The sequence below is a fragment of the Passer domesticus genome, chromosome 19 (assembly GCF_036417665.1).
Source record: "Passer domesticus isolate bPasDom1 chromosome 19, bPasDom1.hap1, whole genome shotgun sequence".
Classification (NCBI taxonomy): Eukaryota; Metazoa; Chordata; class Aves; order Passeriformes; family Passeridae; genus Passer; species Passer domesticus.
The window spans coordinates 3,015,246-3,028,020 of NC_087492.1; the positions used below are offsets into that span (position 1 = coordinate 3,015,246).

General features: G+C 53.4%; 2 protein-coding genes across 6 annotated transcripts in view; both read right to left on the reverse strand.

Annotated features, from left to right (window-relative positions):
- Nucleotides 1-93: 93 nt before the first annotated feature.
- RFLNB (refilin B) lies at nt 94-6,469 on the reverse strand. Its single transcript, XM_064394509.1, has 3 exons — nt 6,202-6,469; nt 4,819-4,928; nt 94-2,790 (listed from the first exon to the last, which is right to left on the reverse strand). Exons 1-3 carry the CDS (start codon nt 6,403-6,405, stop codon nt 2,460-2,462), a joined length of 645 nt encoding a protein of 214 aa, XP_064250579.1. The 5' UTR covers nt 6,406-6,469; the 3' UTR covers nt 94-2,459.
- Nucleotides 6,470-9,879: 3,410 nt separating this feature from the next.
- VPS53 (VPS53 subunit of GARP complex) overlaps nt 9,880-12,775 on the reverse strand; it is a 63,586-nt gene continuing 60,690 nt past the window's right edge. For all 5 annotated transcript variants that reach the window (XM_064394773.1, XM_064394774.1, XM_064394775.1 and 2 more), the window contains 2 exons: nt 12,592-12,696; nt 9,880-12,284 (listed from right to left, as the gene is read on the reverse strand). In XM_064394773.1, coding sequence (XP_064250843.1) covers nt 12,114-12,284; nt 12,592-12,696 — 276 coding nt within the window. In that variant the 3' untranslated portion in view covers nt 9,880-12,113. The remainder of the gene's footprint in view (nt 12,285-12,591; nt 12,697-12,775) is intronic.

Sequence of the window (12,775 nt, forward strand, 5' to 3'; positions counted from 1 at the left end):
TTGGCAGGAAATATTATGTATTTATTTCTAAGTAACTACCACAATAAACACTGAAAAGCTTTGAATGAGAAATAAAGAGACTTCCCTGCAGGATGGTTTTCAGATCATTTATTACCAATAAAGTAAAAGACAAATTGAAAATCAGAAGGAGGGGGTGGGAAACATCACAGACACCAGAACACTTGCACAGAGCTAATCAGAGCTTTGCAAATGTTGGAACATAAATAATTTAAAAGGTATCTCTACCAATTAAAATATTTTTAAGAGGTACACATTAAATTTGCTTGCTTTATAAAAATCAGGTGCTTTATCCTAAAACCGGAGCGTGAGGGGCATTTTGTGTGTTATTTTGCTTCTAACTAGGAACAGCTAATGGCTACAACTTAAAACAACCTCCTCTTAGATGTGTTCCAAGTGGATTCCTTGGGAGAGCATTTGTGGGAGCAATCCAGGGCCCGTGTTCTCCCAGAACCCTGTGACCAGCAGCAGCTGCTGCAGGAGCGAGGGATGGAGCAACCCGGTCCCACGGAGCAGAGTGTGAAACCCCACGGGCTGTGGGGTGAGCTGGGCCTTCTGTTACACCACAAGGACATCCTGGGGCACAGTTAGGGCAGAATTGCAACATCATCTGTTTAAGACACATCTCCCCAGTCTTGCAGCCTGAGACCAAAGGGTTTAAGGGTGACGCTGCGCTGAACTCCGGAGCGCTGCCTGCCCGGCCGTGTCCTCTCTCATCCTGGGATTGTTTTAGGAGCTGCCTCTCTGAGGCAAGTACCAAAGGTGAAGGATGTTCTTTTCTGAGCTAATAAATAAGTAAAAAAACCCCAACAACAACAATAAAAAAACCCCCAAACCATACAAACTCAAGGTTTCCTTCCTGCTGCACTCTTCATCTCCCAACTCCTCTCAGTTCCCTGGGATACACTTCCACTCCATCCATCACACTTGCACAAACACACGTTAAGCACAGCTCAAGAACAGCCTCCCGAGGCTGCCACTGACAAAACTCACCCCTGGGGCTGTGCACTGCCAAGTCCTCTTGAAAAGCTGCTCCAGGACTGGTGTGGCACACCCACACCTCGGGGGAGTTTTGGAAGACGTGGAAAAGCCGTGTCCAGCTAAGACAGGTCTATCAGGTGTTTCTGAGAGATTACACCACACAAAAAACCAGCACAACCCACGCTCCCCAAAGCAGATGCTCTCCACACTACGCTCTGTCAACACAGGAAAAAAAAAATCTGGGAAAACAAGGAAACCTCTCTGTCTTATTTTCATCAAGGCACACGATAAACGAACGCACGTAACACCCAGACAGACTTTCATAGTATCTGAAGCTACTCCCTTTGGTCCCCAAACTCATCACACACTCAGGAGAGGTTTTTCAGCAGCCTGCAGACAGGCAGAGGCTGCCCCATCCCAGTGACATCCCTGATCCCCAGGACACGGATTTGTGCCACGACAAGCTCAGCGGGGAAGCAGAGCTACAGCTGTGGATTTTGCTATCCTACAAACCTGCCTGTCCCTTGCTACTTTTATCTCCTCCCAACCCCACCACAACAGCGTCTCACACCCAAACCAGCACCTCCTTGGCCATTCTGGGTCTCTCTGTCCAGCACTTTATCTGAATCTTGCTTTGGTTTACAGCTCCCTTAGTGCACACAGCCTGTGTGGGCAAAAACAAGGCACTTGTGGTTTTCTACCTCCACATCACCAAGATCCAACAACACAGGGATAATTTCTGGCCTGGTGTTCTCTGTTCCAAGCCCTGCTGCAGGCACAGAAACACTTGTGTGTCACACAGAACACGGGTTCCTCACCACCCTAAGAACTGGAATCACACAATCCTGTCTCTGCTGCCTGGAGCTGCAGGAGCAGTTCATCTCCCGCTCTGCTCAGAACTCCTCTTCTTCCCAATTTACACCTTCACACGAAATGTGAATGCCACATGTTAACATTTTTGTACGTGTTAAACGCAGAATTCTGGGGTTTTCTCTGTTAGCCTTTTCCAGCAATTTCCAGGGGATGGTTCTTCTGGAGAAAACACGATCTAAGCTGAAATGGCTGACAGCAGTATGTGTAACTACACGACCTGGTGGATCCTCTGCAAGAGAGTGAACTGCCCTCACTTTTTACACATCACCACGAGGCACCAGATGGATCTCCACCTGCCAGCCACTACCCCACACTCCTCCTTACCTGCCAACTTCTCCTCTGGGAAACCACTTCCCGTTATTTTCACCTGATTACTGCGGGGAATTGGGAGGGAACCGGCGGCTTTCGGGAGGCGAAGAGCCAAGCCCCTCGCTAAGTTACACTCCCACAGAAAACCACACCGGGGCCGTCGTGACGCTCGAAAAGCAGGAGTTAAGAGCTGAGAGAGGGTCTGTACCTGCTTTTAGCAAGTGGAGTTAGCACAGTGCGTGAGGGATGGATGGGCCGGTCGTGAGGGGCGGCCGCGGTCAGCAGCCGTCCAGGCCGCACTCGGCGCCGAGGCACTCCGAGGTCTCCAGCTCCACGCTGGAGAGGAACCTGCGTGTGGCCTTGCGGCAGTTGTAGTCCAGCGTGGTGGTGTAGACAGTCTTGGCGTGCTTGGGGTAGATGATGGTGGTGCTGGTGAAGCGCCGGGGCCTGTGGCGCGGCTCGAAGCGCACCTCGGCCTTGTAGCTGCGCCACGAGCAGTTGGGCACGCAGACGATGGTCTGGCTGCACGAGGCCACGCTCAGCCCCACGGGCAGGTACACGTCGGCGATGAAGTGCTTCTCCGAGTCGTACCTCACCGAGGAGGTGTACCTGCCACAGAAAAAAGGGATTTTTTGTTTCTGATTCAGGCAGAATCACAGGGTTGGAAGAGACCTTCAAGATCACCAAGTTCAACCCAGCCCTAACACCTCAGCTAAACCAAGCGCCACATCCAGGCTTGTTTTAAACACATCCAGGGATGGTGACTCCACCACCTCCCCAGGAAGACCATTCCAGTATTTTATCACCCTTTCTGTAAAAAGCTTTTTAAAAAGCTTTTTCCTAATATCCAACCTATATTTGAGACTATATCCTCTCATTCCATCAGCTGCTGCTTGGACAAAGAGCCCAACCCCACCTGAGCACAGCCACCTTTCAGGGAGCTGTAGAGACTAATAAGGTCACCTCCGAGTCTCCTTTTCTCCAGGCTGAACACCCCCAGCTCCCTCAGTCATTCCCCACAGGGTTTGTGTTCCAAGCTCCTCACCAGCCTCGTTGCCTCCTCTGGACAATCAAGCATCTCAACATCTTTCCCAAACTGAGGGGCCCAAAGAGTGTTTATAGGGAGGAAGAAGTAATTCTAATATAATACACAGTTTTAACTACAGCAGTGCAATTGTAGCTGGTAGCTAGGAGAGCATTTCTGTTGGGGACAAGCTCCAGTCACAGCAACACAACCTTTAAACATTGCTGACCTTATCCATAGAAATAACTCTGTAGTCTCAGGCCAGTGATTCTTTATTTTTACAATTAAAGGACAAGGTTTCATATTTGCACGAATGTGTTCTGGCATCAGCATGACTGATGTCCTGCAAAGCACGGGACATCTGAGGTGGAGGAAGCAGGGCTGCAGGGGATTTGTGAGCTCTGCTCATGGGTTTGTGGATGAGAGGAGCTGCTGAGGGATGGCTCCTCATCCCACCTCACACAGAACCATCTGCTGGTGTCTTACACATTCACAGGATGAGAAAAGAGCCTTATGTTAGCAGCATTCCCAGGATTATCACCGCCGAGCCCAGCTGCCAGCACTACCAACACTCCCTCTCAGCCCTGAGCTCTGAATGCACAAACCTCCTCTGAGTTCTGCAAACTCCCAAACCCAGAGGCCTTGATCCACGTTCAGGCTTGGCACACAAACATCCCAGCTCCTCTGAGCTGGGAAGCACACGTTATCTCCTCAGCTTTTCCCTGCCAGGAATCACACGGGAGCGCTCTGCTATCAGCCCTGGCATGGGGCACTCTCTGAAGACAAACTCCTGAAGATTCAGCTGGCAGGAAAACACTCCAGTCTGCACACCCAAATCCTCTGTGCCTGGTTGCAAAAGAAAGTTTTCATCTCCTTCACACTGCAACAACTCTGTTGGCTTTTCCACTAGCTAAGGAGTTAACTGCTTCCAATTCCAGCCACAGCACAGGCTCCTTCCCCACACCAGGACATAATTCTCCCTACCCTCCCCTGCATTAGGCTTCCATTTGATTTTATCAGCTTCCCTCTAATTGCACAGTCATCAACCAGAAGCCTTCTTTTCTCATTACTGCAAATCATGGTGTTCAAAGGAATAATTCACAGGCTGTGAAGTGATGCAGTGCATTAAAAAAAAAAGAATTATGCACTCCTCTGAATGTTACCATTTCTTTTAGTTCATACAACCAGCCACAGCTGTTAAGATAGAAAGTGCTTATTAAAAAACCAGGAGGTTGAAAGAGCAAAATTTCTTTCCCTTAATGAAACGGTCCTAGAAAGATCTTTGAGGCTCTTCCCTCATGATTGCCTCCTGGTTAATCAGCTGAAGGGCAACATTTTGGAGCACTGCAAGGAAGGAAAAGAAGGAGAGTAAAATATAAGAAAGTCTTCCTGGAAAAATAACCAACAAAACAACCATATGGGTGGGATTAAAAGAGGCTGAACACTCCTTTAGCCTGTACAAATGTCCAGGTCCAGGAATGTACAGCTGCAGTGAACAATGGCTCTGCAAATAAATTAACTTGACTCACAGGCACTGATAAGGCCTAACTGCTCCTTTACAGGCTAACTCCTCTAACTCCTTCCAAAGGAGATGACTGTAACACAATATTTACCTTATTTCCTTGGGTGGTAAAGGGTCAAACTCAACTCCTTCACCAAAGGATAAAGGACACAGTCTTGGAGGGCAGCTGGAGAGAATGGGGCTGGGGGAGAACACGGAACTCTGCAGAAGAAATGCAAAATGTTTTATGTTACCACACAGTTGTACCTTTTATGTTACAATGCAGCACATTCTCAGGAAAACAGATTTATTTATCCCTTGCTATAGAGCTGTTGAGGTTCACACGGATCTGCCAGACCAAGATGTGCTACAGGTGCATCCCTTAGGCCTGACTCCACACTGGTCTAAAGCATCCTAGAGGTGGCCAGGAGCATTTTTGGAAGACAAGGTGCTAACTTCAGCAGCTTAATTCAGAGGAGCCACTCTGGGAAATGAGGGAGGAATACAACCCCTCTGTGCAGTGTAGTCTGTTCCCTGTATGAACCCACGCTCAAGCTATAACCAACATTTCAGGGGTGTCTGGGAGCTCTCCTTGTTGAATTCACCCCATACCCCCATGGAGAGGCCACAGAGGAAATTACCAGCTCCCTGCTCCACAGCTACGCCCTGGCTCCTGTCTGAAGGCATTAAACCCAACCTAATTCACACACCAAGTGCTGGGAAGGACTAACTCATTCCCGCCGAGCTGTGGGTGATCCATTGCCTGCCACTGTGCTCCTCTTCTGACACCCAGCACCAGGAGCTGACACCGAATCCCACAGCCCGAGGAAACCAAAGCAGCCCTGAAGGATGGAACCCAACCCCTGTGTGTTTTTGAAGCCCCCTCTGCACGTGTGTTTATTATCGAGGGGCTGTGAGCATCTTTCCCTCCGATGGCCTTTTCCAATTGCACAGCAGCACCCCTGCGGAAAAAGGATTTTCCCTCTAAACCTGCAGTTTCCAAAGTATTTGCACCAGCAGCTCAACATCCACAAACTATCTGGTGAAAAACCAAATTAACTAAAAACACAGTTTATGCACGATAAAGTTACTGCTCCGGGTCACTCCGGAGCAACGGGAGGTCACTTTCCCCGGGGATTTCCAAAGCCGTGCCGCGATGCCATCCCAGCCCCGACCCGGGCGGGAGCGGAGCTCCCCTGGCAGCCAGAGCTTCGTGAACAGCCCCGTTCCACCGGGACCCTTCCCTCCCGGCGCCGACACCACCGCGGCCGGGGGGCTCGGTTACAGCGGAGAGAAACGGCGGGCGGCTCCCCCATCCCATCCCATCCCATCCCATCCCATGCCATCCCAGCCCATCCCAGGCCGGCCAGGCGCGGGTTCCAGCCTCGCTCCCCGCGGGATGCGCGGGGTCCGGGCGGAGCGGGGTCCGAGGGCAGCGGCTCCGGGGGCCCCGCACCTGCCGGGGGCCCGGGGGCTCCGGAGGGCCGGTACTCACCGCGGCGGAGGGCGCGGGCGGCTCGGGCTCCGGGAGCCCGTTGGCGGCGGCGCGGTCGGGGCTGCCCGAGGGGAGCAGCCAGGGCGGCGGGGCCGGGCCGGGGCTGGGGGGCAGCCCGGAGTCGGGGCTGTCGAGGCCGGAGTCGCCCCGTTTCCTCATGTCCGGGAGGTCGGGCACCTCCCGCAGGCTGAGCCGCCCCACCATGGCCGAGCCGCCGCTGCCTGCCCCGGCCCGGCCCCCGCCGCTGCCCGCGCTGCGCTCCCGGCGCCGGCTGCGCCCGGGCGGCGGCGGCGGGCGGGGCGGCGGGGCCGGGGAGGGGCCACCACGGGGGCGGTGCCCGGCCGTGGCCCGCCGGTGTCCCCGTGTCCCACCCGTGTCCCACCGCTGTCCCCGTGTCCCACCCGTGTGCCTGTATCTCACCCGTGTCCCCGTATCCCACCGGTGTCCCTGTGTCCCACCTGTGTCCCATCCGTGTCCCTGTGTCCAACCCCTGTCCCTGTGTCCCACCGGTGTCCCCATGTTCCATCCGTGCCCCTGTGTCCCACTCGTATCCCCACGTCCCATCCGTCTCCCCGTATCCCACCGGTGTTCCCGTGTCCCACCCCTGTCCCTGTGTCCCCACCGGTGCCCCTGTGTCTTACCCATGTCCCCGTGTCCCACCCCTGTCCCCGTGTATCCCACCCGTGACCCCGTGTTCCATCTGTGTCCCTATGTCCAACCCCTGTCCCTGTGTCTCACCCATATCCCTGTATCCCACCGGTGTCCCCGTGTCTCATCCGTGTCCCGCCCGTGTCCCACCCGTGTGCCTGTATCTCACCAGTGTCCCCGTATCCCACCGGTGTCCCTGTGTCCAACCCCTGTCCCTGTATCACACCCGGGTCCCTGTCTCACACCCCTGTCCCCGTGTTCCATCCGTGTCCTTGTGTCCCACCCGTGTCCCTTTATCTCACCCGTATCCCTGTGTCCCACCCGTGTCTCACCGATGTTCCTGTGTCCCACTTGTGTCCCCGTGTGCCACCCGTGCTCGCGGTATCCCACCCGTGTCCCTGTGTCCCACCCCTGTCCCCGCGTCCCACCCCTGTCCCTGTGTTCCACCCGTGTCCCCATCCCACTGCTGTCCCCGTCCTCCCGGTGCTCGCGGTTGTCCCGCTGTCCCTGCCCTCCTGCTGACCCCATTCCCGCACCCCCGTCCTGCCCCCTCGCTCGGAATTTGCCTTTGGAAGGCGGCGGAGTCACCGTCCCTGGGTAAGGACAGACCGGACCCAGTGCTCTAATGGTTGACAAGGTGGGGAGGGGTCCCGGCTTGGACTCGATGACCTCGGAGCTCTTTTCCAGCCTATATGATCCTGGGATTCTGTGGATTCTGTGGAACCATGCCCTCCAGGCATCCCGCTCCCACCCACAGCGCACCATCCCACGGATTTTGGGGAGCACTGAAAGAGCTGCCGGATCCTGGTGGGCTGCCCCCATTTCCAGTGGTGCTTTCCCCGGCAGCAGGGATTTTGGCAGCCGGGTTAATCCCCCCAAGTTCTCCCTCCAGGCTGCTCTTTCTCCCTCCCCACTCTGAGCATTCAGGCTCGGGCAGCAGCACTGCCGCCCCTAATTGCATTTTTCAGGCAAAGCTGCCGAAGTCGAAACAAGAGAACAGAAGGAAACGGTCTTTCTAGCACTACAGGAGACCCAGGGAACCTTTTTTGGAAAATCCTAATGAAATAATTGCGCCATGTCATCAGATTTGGTGGGGGAATACTCTCGTGGAGGGAAAGCAACTCTGCAGCCGGCCAAAGTCAACACTCCCCTGCACAGAAAGCAGCAGTCTGGGCTGATGGGCCCAGCACAAGTGAACCCAAACCTCTGAAAAAAATTCCTTCCCTGCCCCAAAATTAAAAGCAGAGCAGAACTTTCAGCCGTAGGCGTCTGTGGTTTGCAGCTATGCGGTGCTGGGAACTCCGGAGACTTCCTCAAGGAATTTACATTCCTTTGAAGAAATACTATGAGGCTGTTTGTCTTTGCTGAAAAATGCAGATGGAAAGAAAAGGAACATTAAGAATTTTGACTGAAATCTTTGGGGTCTGAGCAAATGTGCTGGACAGGTGTTTTCTTCCTTTTAATTTAAGTATATACCCCCTCAAAAAAAAGAGATGCTGGTCTCTGCAAGCAATAGGAAAACTGATCACTCCTCACTCCAAAATCTCCCATAAAAGCCCTTTATGAAATCAGATGCCTTGGAAGGCACTGGAGCAGTTTCCAGATGAACACAATCATCATTTCAGAGCTGCTGTGCAGCTCCTGGGTGAAAACCCACGCTGCCAACAACCCCCTAAGTGCAATTGAGGAGGGGGAGCTTGGGGCACATCCCAGCAGTCACCTCTGAAAGCTGTGGGTGCTCCCACAGCCACTCCCATGGGGATCAGGGTCCAGGAGAGAGGGATCTCAGTGCCTGGGGTAAGCAGAGCTCCTGGAAATCTTTCTGCTCCTTATTTACCAGCAAAAAAACCTCCCATTCTGGTGTGGCTCGACACACAGGGTAATTTTTTGTGCCCTTCCAGGGTCTCATTTCTGAACTTCGCAGCCCACCCAAGGGTGCCCTGCAGCACCAACATCCAGACCTGCCAATCTGCCTGCTAGGATGAAAAGGAAGTGTTTAAGCAGAATTTTAACTGCTCAATAACTCAAATACTGTTGAGTCACTGTGTACAGGGGCTCTGCTTTTTCAGGACGTGTACTCTGCCCTCTCGGAAAGTCTGACTGGTTTTAAGTCTCAAACTGTACCAACCTGTGCCATCCCTGATGGCATTGGAAATCTTTTCCCCTGCCTGTTTGTCCACATTATTTACTCTTGAACTGCCCACACACAGGCAGGATGGGGCAGACACAAGTCTCTTATCAAGATCCTCCCTCCATAAAGGACTTTCCACCAGGCTGGGCGTGCTCGGCTTAATCAGCAACCGAACCACACGACAGCCCCACTGCTGGGAGAGGCAACCAAAAGGACCCTGTGGTACCTGAAAACGATGGAAAGATATTTCCAAAGGATGGGAAATGCCAGGCTGTGTCCCAGAGGAGCTGTGCTCACCCAGCACTGGGACTGAGGGCAGGGACGAGCGCTGACAGCACGTGGCTGAAGCTGCCGAGGTTTCATCAGCTTTTACAGCCCTGCTGCCACCGCCCTCGTGGAGCCAGGCAGAGGCTCGTGGAGGCTTGGACATCGTCACTTGGATGCTCAGAGTCCTGGCTGTAAATCTGGGGGAAGAAAGGAACACCCAGCGCCGGGCGCAGGCTGCTCCTGCCCAAGGGCGGAGGGGGCAGGAGCGCCAGGAGAAAAGCAAATGAGTCATTAATTCTCTGAGTGAAAGGAGCTGCTCCAGCGTCATGCAGAGCGTGGAAAAAGGCACTACCCCTTAATTAATTCCAAAGGAAAAATTAGGATCTCTCAGAAATTGCTCCCGCAGTGGCAGACAGCAGAAATGATGTGATTATTTAGGGGCACAAGGTCGGCAGCGTTGAGCCACCCACGCGGTGCAGGGAGCTGCTGTGAGTGTGGATGCTGCCAGAGAAGGTGGAAAAGGCAGAGAGGAGCTGCAGGAGCAGATGGACACAGGGAGTGCTGGGTCCAGCAGTTTGGGTGAGGTCCATCCCAGCCACTGGGATTTGCAGCCACACAGAAACACCCAGCAGTGAGCATCAGTAACCATTTAATTCACGTTAGTGTCACACCCCACGTACAGCCAGAATTACACCCCGGCCTGAAACCATAAAAAGTGGCATTTTGTACAGAAAACACATAATCATCCTTTATTCCCCAAAGCTGTAAACTCCAAAGAGCTAATGCACAAATAGAGACTTGCCAAATCTAATAAACACCCAAGAGCCAGGGGCACAAAACTCTTACACCAGAAGTAGGAAACTGTGGATTTGCTCTCTGAAAGTGGAACTCCAAACACTCAGCCCTGCAGCAGTCTTCAAAGGCTGAAACTAAAAATTCATTTCTCCTTTTATTTCCTCTTATCTACAGAATGAAATGCAGAGAATGAAATGGGGGAAGCCTCTGGGTAAGACACACAATGATAACTTCAACATCGTCTTCAGCTATTCATAATTTAGTGAGACTTAGCCTTGGACAAAGCAAAGAAAAATTCATCTAAAATAAATTATTCATCCCCTCATGGGAATAATGAATCTCTGCAAGCCTCTGTTCCCTCCTCTCCAGCTCTGCAGTGTGGTACCTCGTGAGCCAAGCTGCACATGCACCTTGAGATAATCTGTCCTTGGGGAACGGCTGCTCAGAATCCCAATGTGCTTCCAACCATTCCTTCTTCTGTCACCTAACAGGCAATCAGGGGAGGAAGCAAATGAGGCAACAGCAGATTTGTAAAACTGGAGTGATGAGAAACTGCTGTCCCTCCCTACAGGTGTTGTTATTGCTGCTCTTCACTCCCTGTCTCAGTGCAGCTCTGGATGGAGCTCATGTTCCTGGAGCCTTATCCCTCCCTGATGTGCAGCAGTGATTTTTACAATCCCTGTGAGTACAGCCCCTAAATAAATACAGTCCTAAGGCCCAAACTTGCCCTGGTTGGGGAGCACAACCCTCCCAGGAAGGCATCTGACAGCGTGGTTGTTCCTCACCTGCCACCCTGGTACAGGACTTCCCTATCCTGCACATGCAAGTGAAGCTTGAGTTAAATAACACAGGCACGACTGGTTGACCTGCTCTACACCCATGTGGGATGCACTCATGGTTGGGGATATGCCTTCAAAGTCTCCCAGAAAGGGTCCAGAGGAGTTTGGGAAGAAATCCAGCAGTGCTAATAAAGAGGTGAGGCCTCTGTGCATGGAGACTCCTTGGGGAAGCATCCACTGATCCCAACCCTGCTCCACGCTGGCTCTGTGCCTGGAGCCAGGAGCTGGGCCATGGGAAGAGGGGCCTGGGTTATCCAAAATATTTCACTGCTGCTTCTCCTCCCCTCTGCACTGCTGCAAGCTGAGGCTCAGAGGAGGAGGACCTTGAAGCCTGAGGCTGCTGAAAGCCTCCTGTGCCACCAAGTGGCCCCGGCTCCCTGACAGAGCCAACATTTCCAGCACCTCTCCTTGCAGGGCAGCAGAGGTGCCAAGGTGGCACATCCCTGCTCAGGACACTCCAGCTGGAGAGGGAGAGATGCTGGCCAGGAAGGATGGGAACTCCCACTGGGGACAGAGGGTGAGCCCAGCACACGCCAGGGAAGAACCAAGCAGCTGGAGAGGGCTCCACAGCTGCCAGGAGCTTTGCCAGGGTGCAGAAGGCATGAATTCAGCCCTTTCCTCCTGTTCTGACAAGGATTTGCCTTGCTGTTTCATGGTGCTTTGTGCATGTCTGTCCTGGGAGCAGGGGAGAAGTCTGCCTTGGGGTTCCCTCCTGGGCATCTCACTGATCCAGTGGAGCTGCAGGTGCCTGGATCCCAGCTGTTAAAGGGTTGGGGTTTTGGTGGTGGTGATTTGGTGGTTGGTTTCCCCCAACCTCACAATAAATAATGAATTAGAGGAACAGCTCTGCAGCAGGGAGTGAGCAGTGACACAGAACTGAGGCAAAACCCCCAGTGCTGCAGCAGGAGCTCAGCCAGGGTAAAAGCTGCGACACCAAGTGCACCACAGCCAGACAAACTCTGAATCCACCTGAATTGTTTCTGTAGCTGCTGGCTTCCAGGTGCCTCTATTTTCTCCACCATGTGGTCCTGGCAATGTCCTGCGTTTCACTCCTGCTGAGCTAAGAGCAAACACCTTGGTCAGATTCTTCCTTGGTCTGAAAGCCTCGCAGTGCGGAGAGATCACGGGGACAGGGAGGGACAGCACAGGGGTGCTCCAGCAGCACGCTGTAAACCACAACCTGCCGAGCTCTGCTCCCCTCCCTGCCACCAGCCCCGAGGCACAGAGCTCCCTCAGAGTCTCTTCTTGATGAGCTTCTCCAGCTTGCGGATGCGGGAGGATTCCTGCTCGGGCGTGGGAGCGCTCAGCGAGAGGGAGCCGGAGCCGTCGCCGCCCGGGGGAGGAGCGGGGAGGCGCAGGCGGAACAGATCCAACATGCTGCTCTGCTCGCTCCTCTTCAGGCCCTGAGGGAGCAAAGGACAGCAGTCACCGACCTGGGAGCAGCTGCAGCAGAGCCCGGTTCAAACCCCCACCTCCTCCAAGAGCTGTGGATGGCCCCGAGCTCAGCCCCAGGAGCAGAGTGGGTATCAAAATGTGAAATGAATCCAAACTTTTTTTCTTCAGCAGTAATTCTACTTTCAAAGTAAAGATACACTTGGCTTACAGTGCTTCTTCCACCCCCAATCCCCTCAGAATTCACACCGGAATAAAGTCCCCAGCAATCCCAAAGCAGCACTAGAGGATGAGCAGAAGCCCTGGGCAGGTTCTAACCTTCATGTCGAGGATCTTCTGGAATGTGTCAGTGCTGCAGTCAGCCAGAAGCTTGATGTAATTGTCCACAAACACAACTGGAGGCTCGTGTGGAGCCATCACCACCTGCCAGGACAAGGAAAAAGAGATCAGACAAATAATAGGAATTAAAGGCAGCGCTCAGTCAACTCTGGCACAGGAGTGA

What these genes read in the sequence shown, in the direction of transcription:
- RFLNB (XM_064394509.1), bottom strand. Translation starts at nt 6,405, where the DNA reads ATGGTGGGGCGGCTCAGCCTGCGGGAGGTGCCCGACCTCCCGGACATG. An exon ending in CGCCCGCGCCCTCCGCCGCG is followed by an intron (nt 4,929 to 6,201) that starts GTGAGTACCGGC and finishes TTTCTTCTGCAG; the next exon opens with AGTTCCGTGTTCTCCCCCAG. An exon ending in TTACCACCCAAGGAAATAAG is followed by an intron (nt 2,791 to 4,818) that starts GTAAATATTGTG and finishes TTTCTGTGGCAG; the next exon opens with GTACACCTCCTCGGTGAGGT.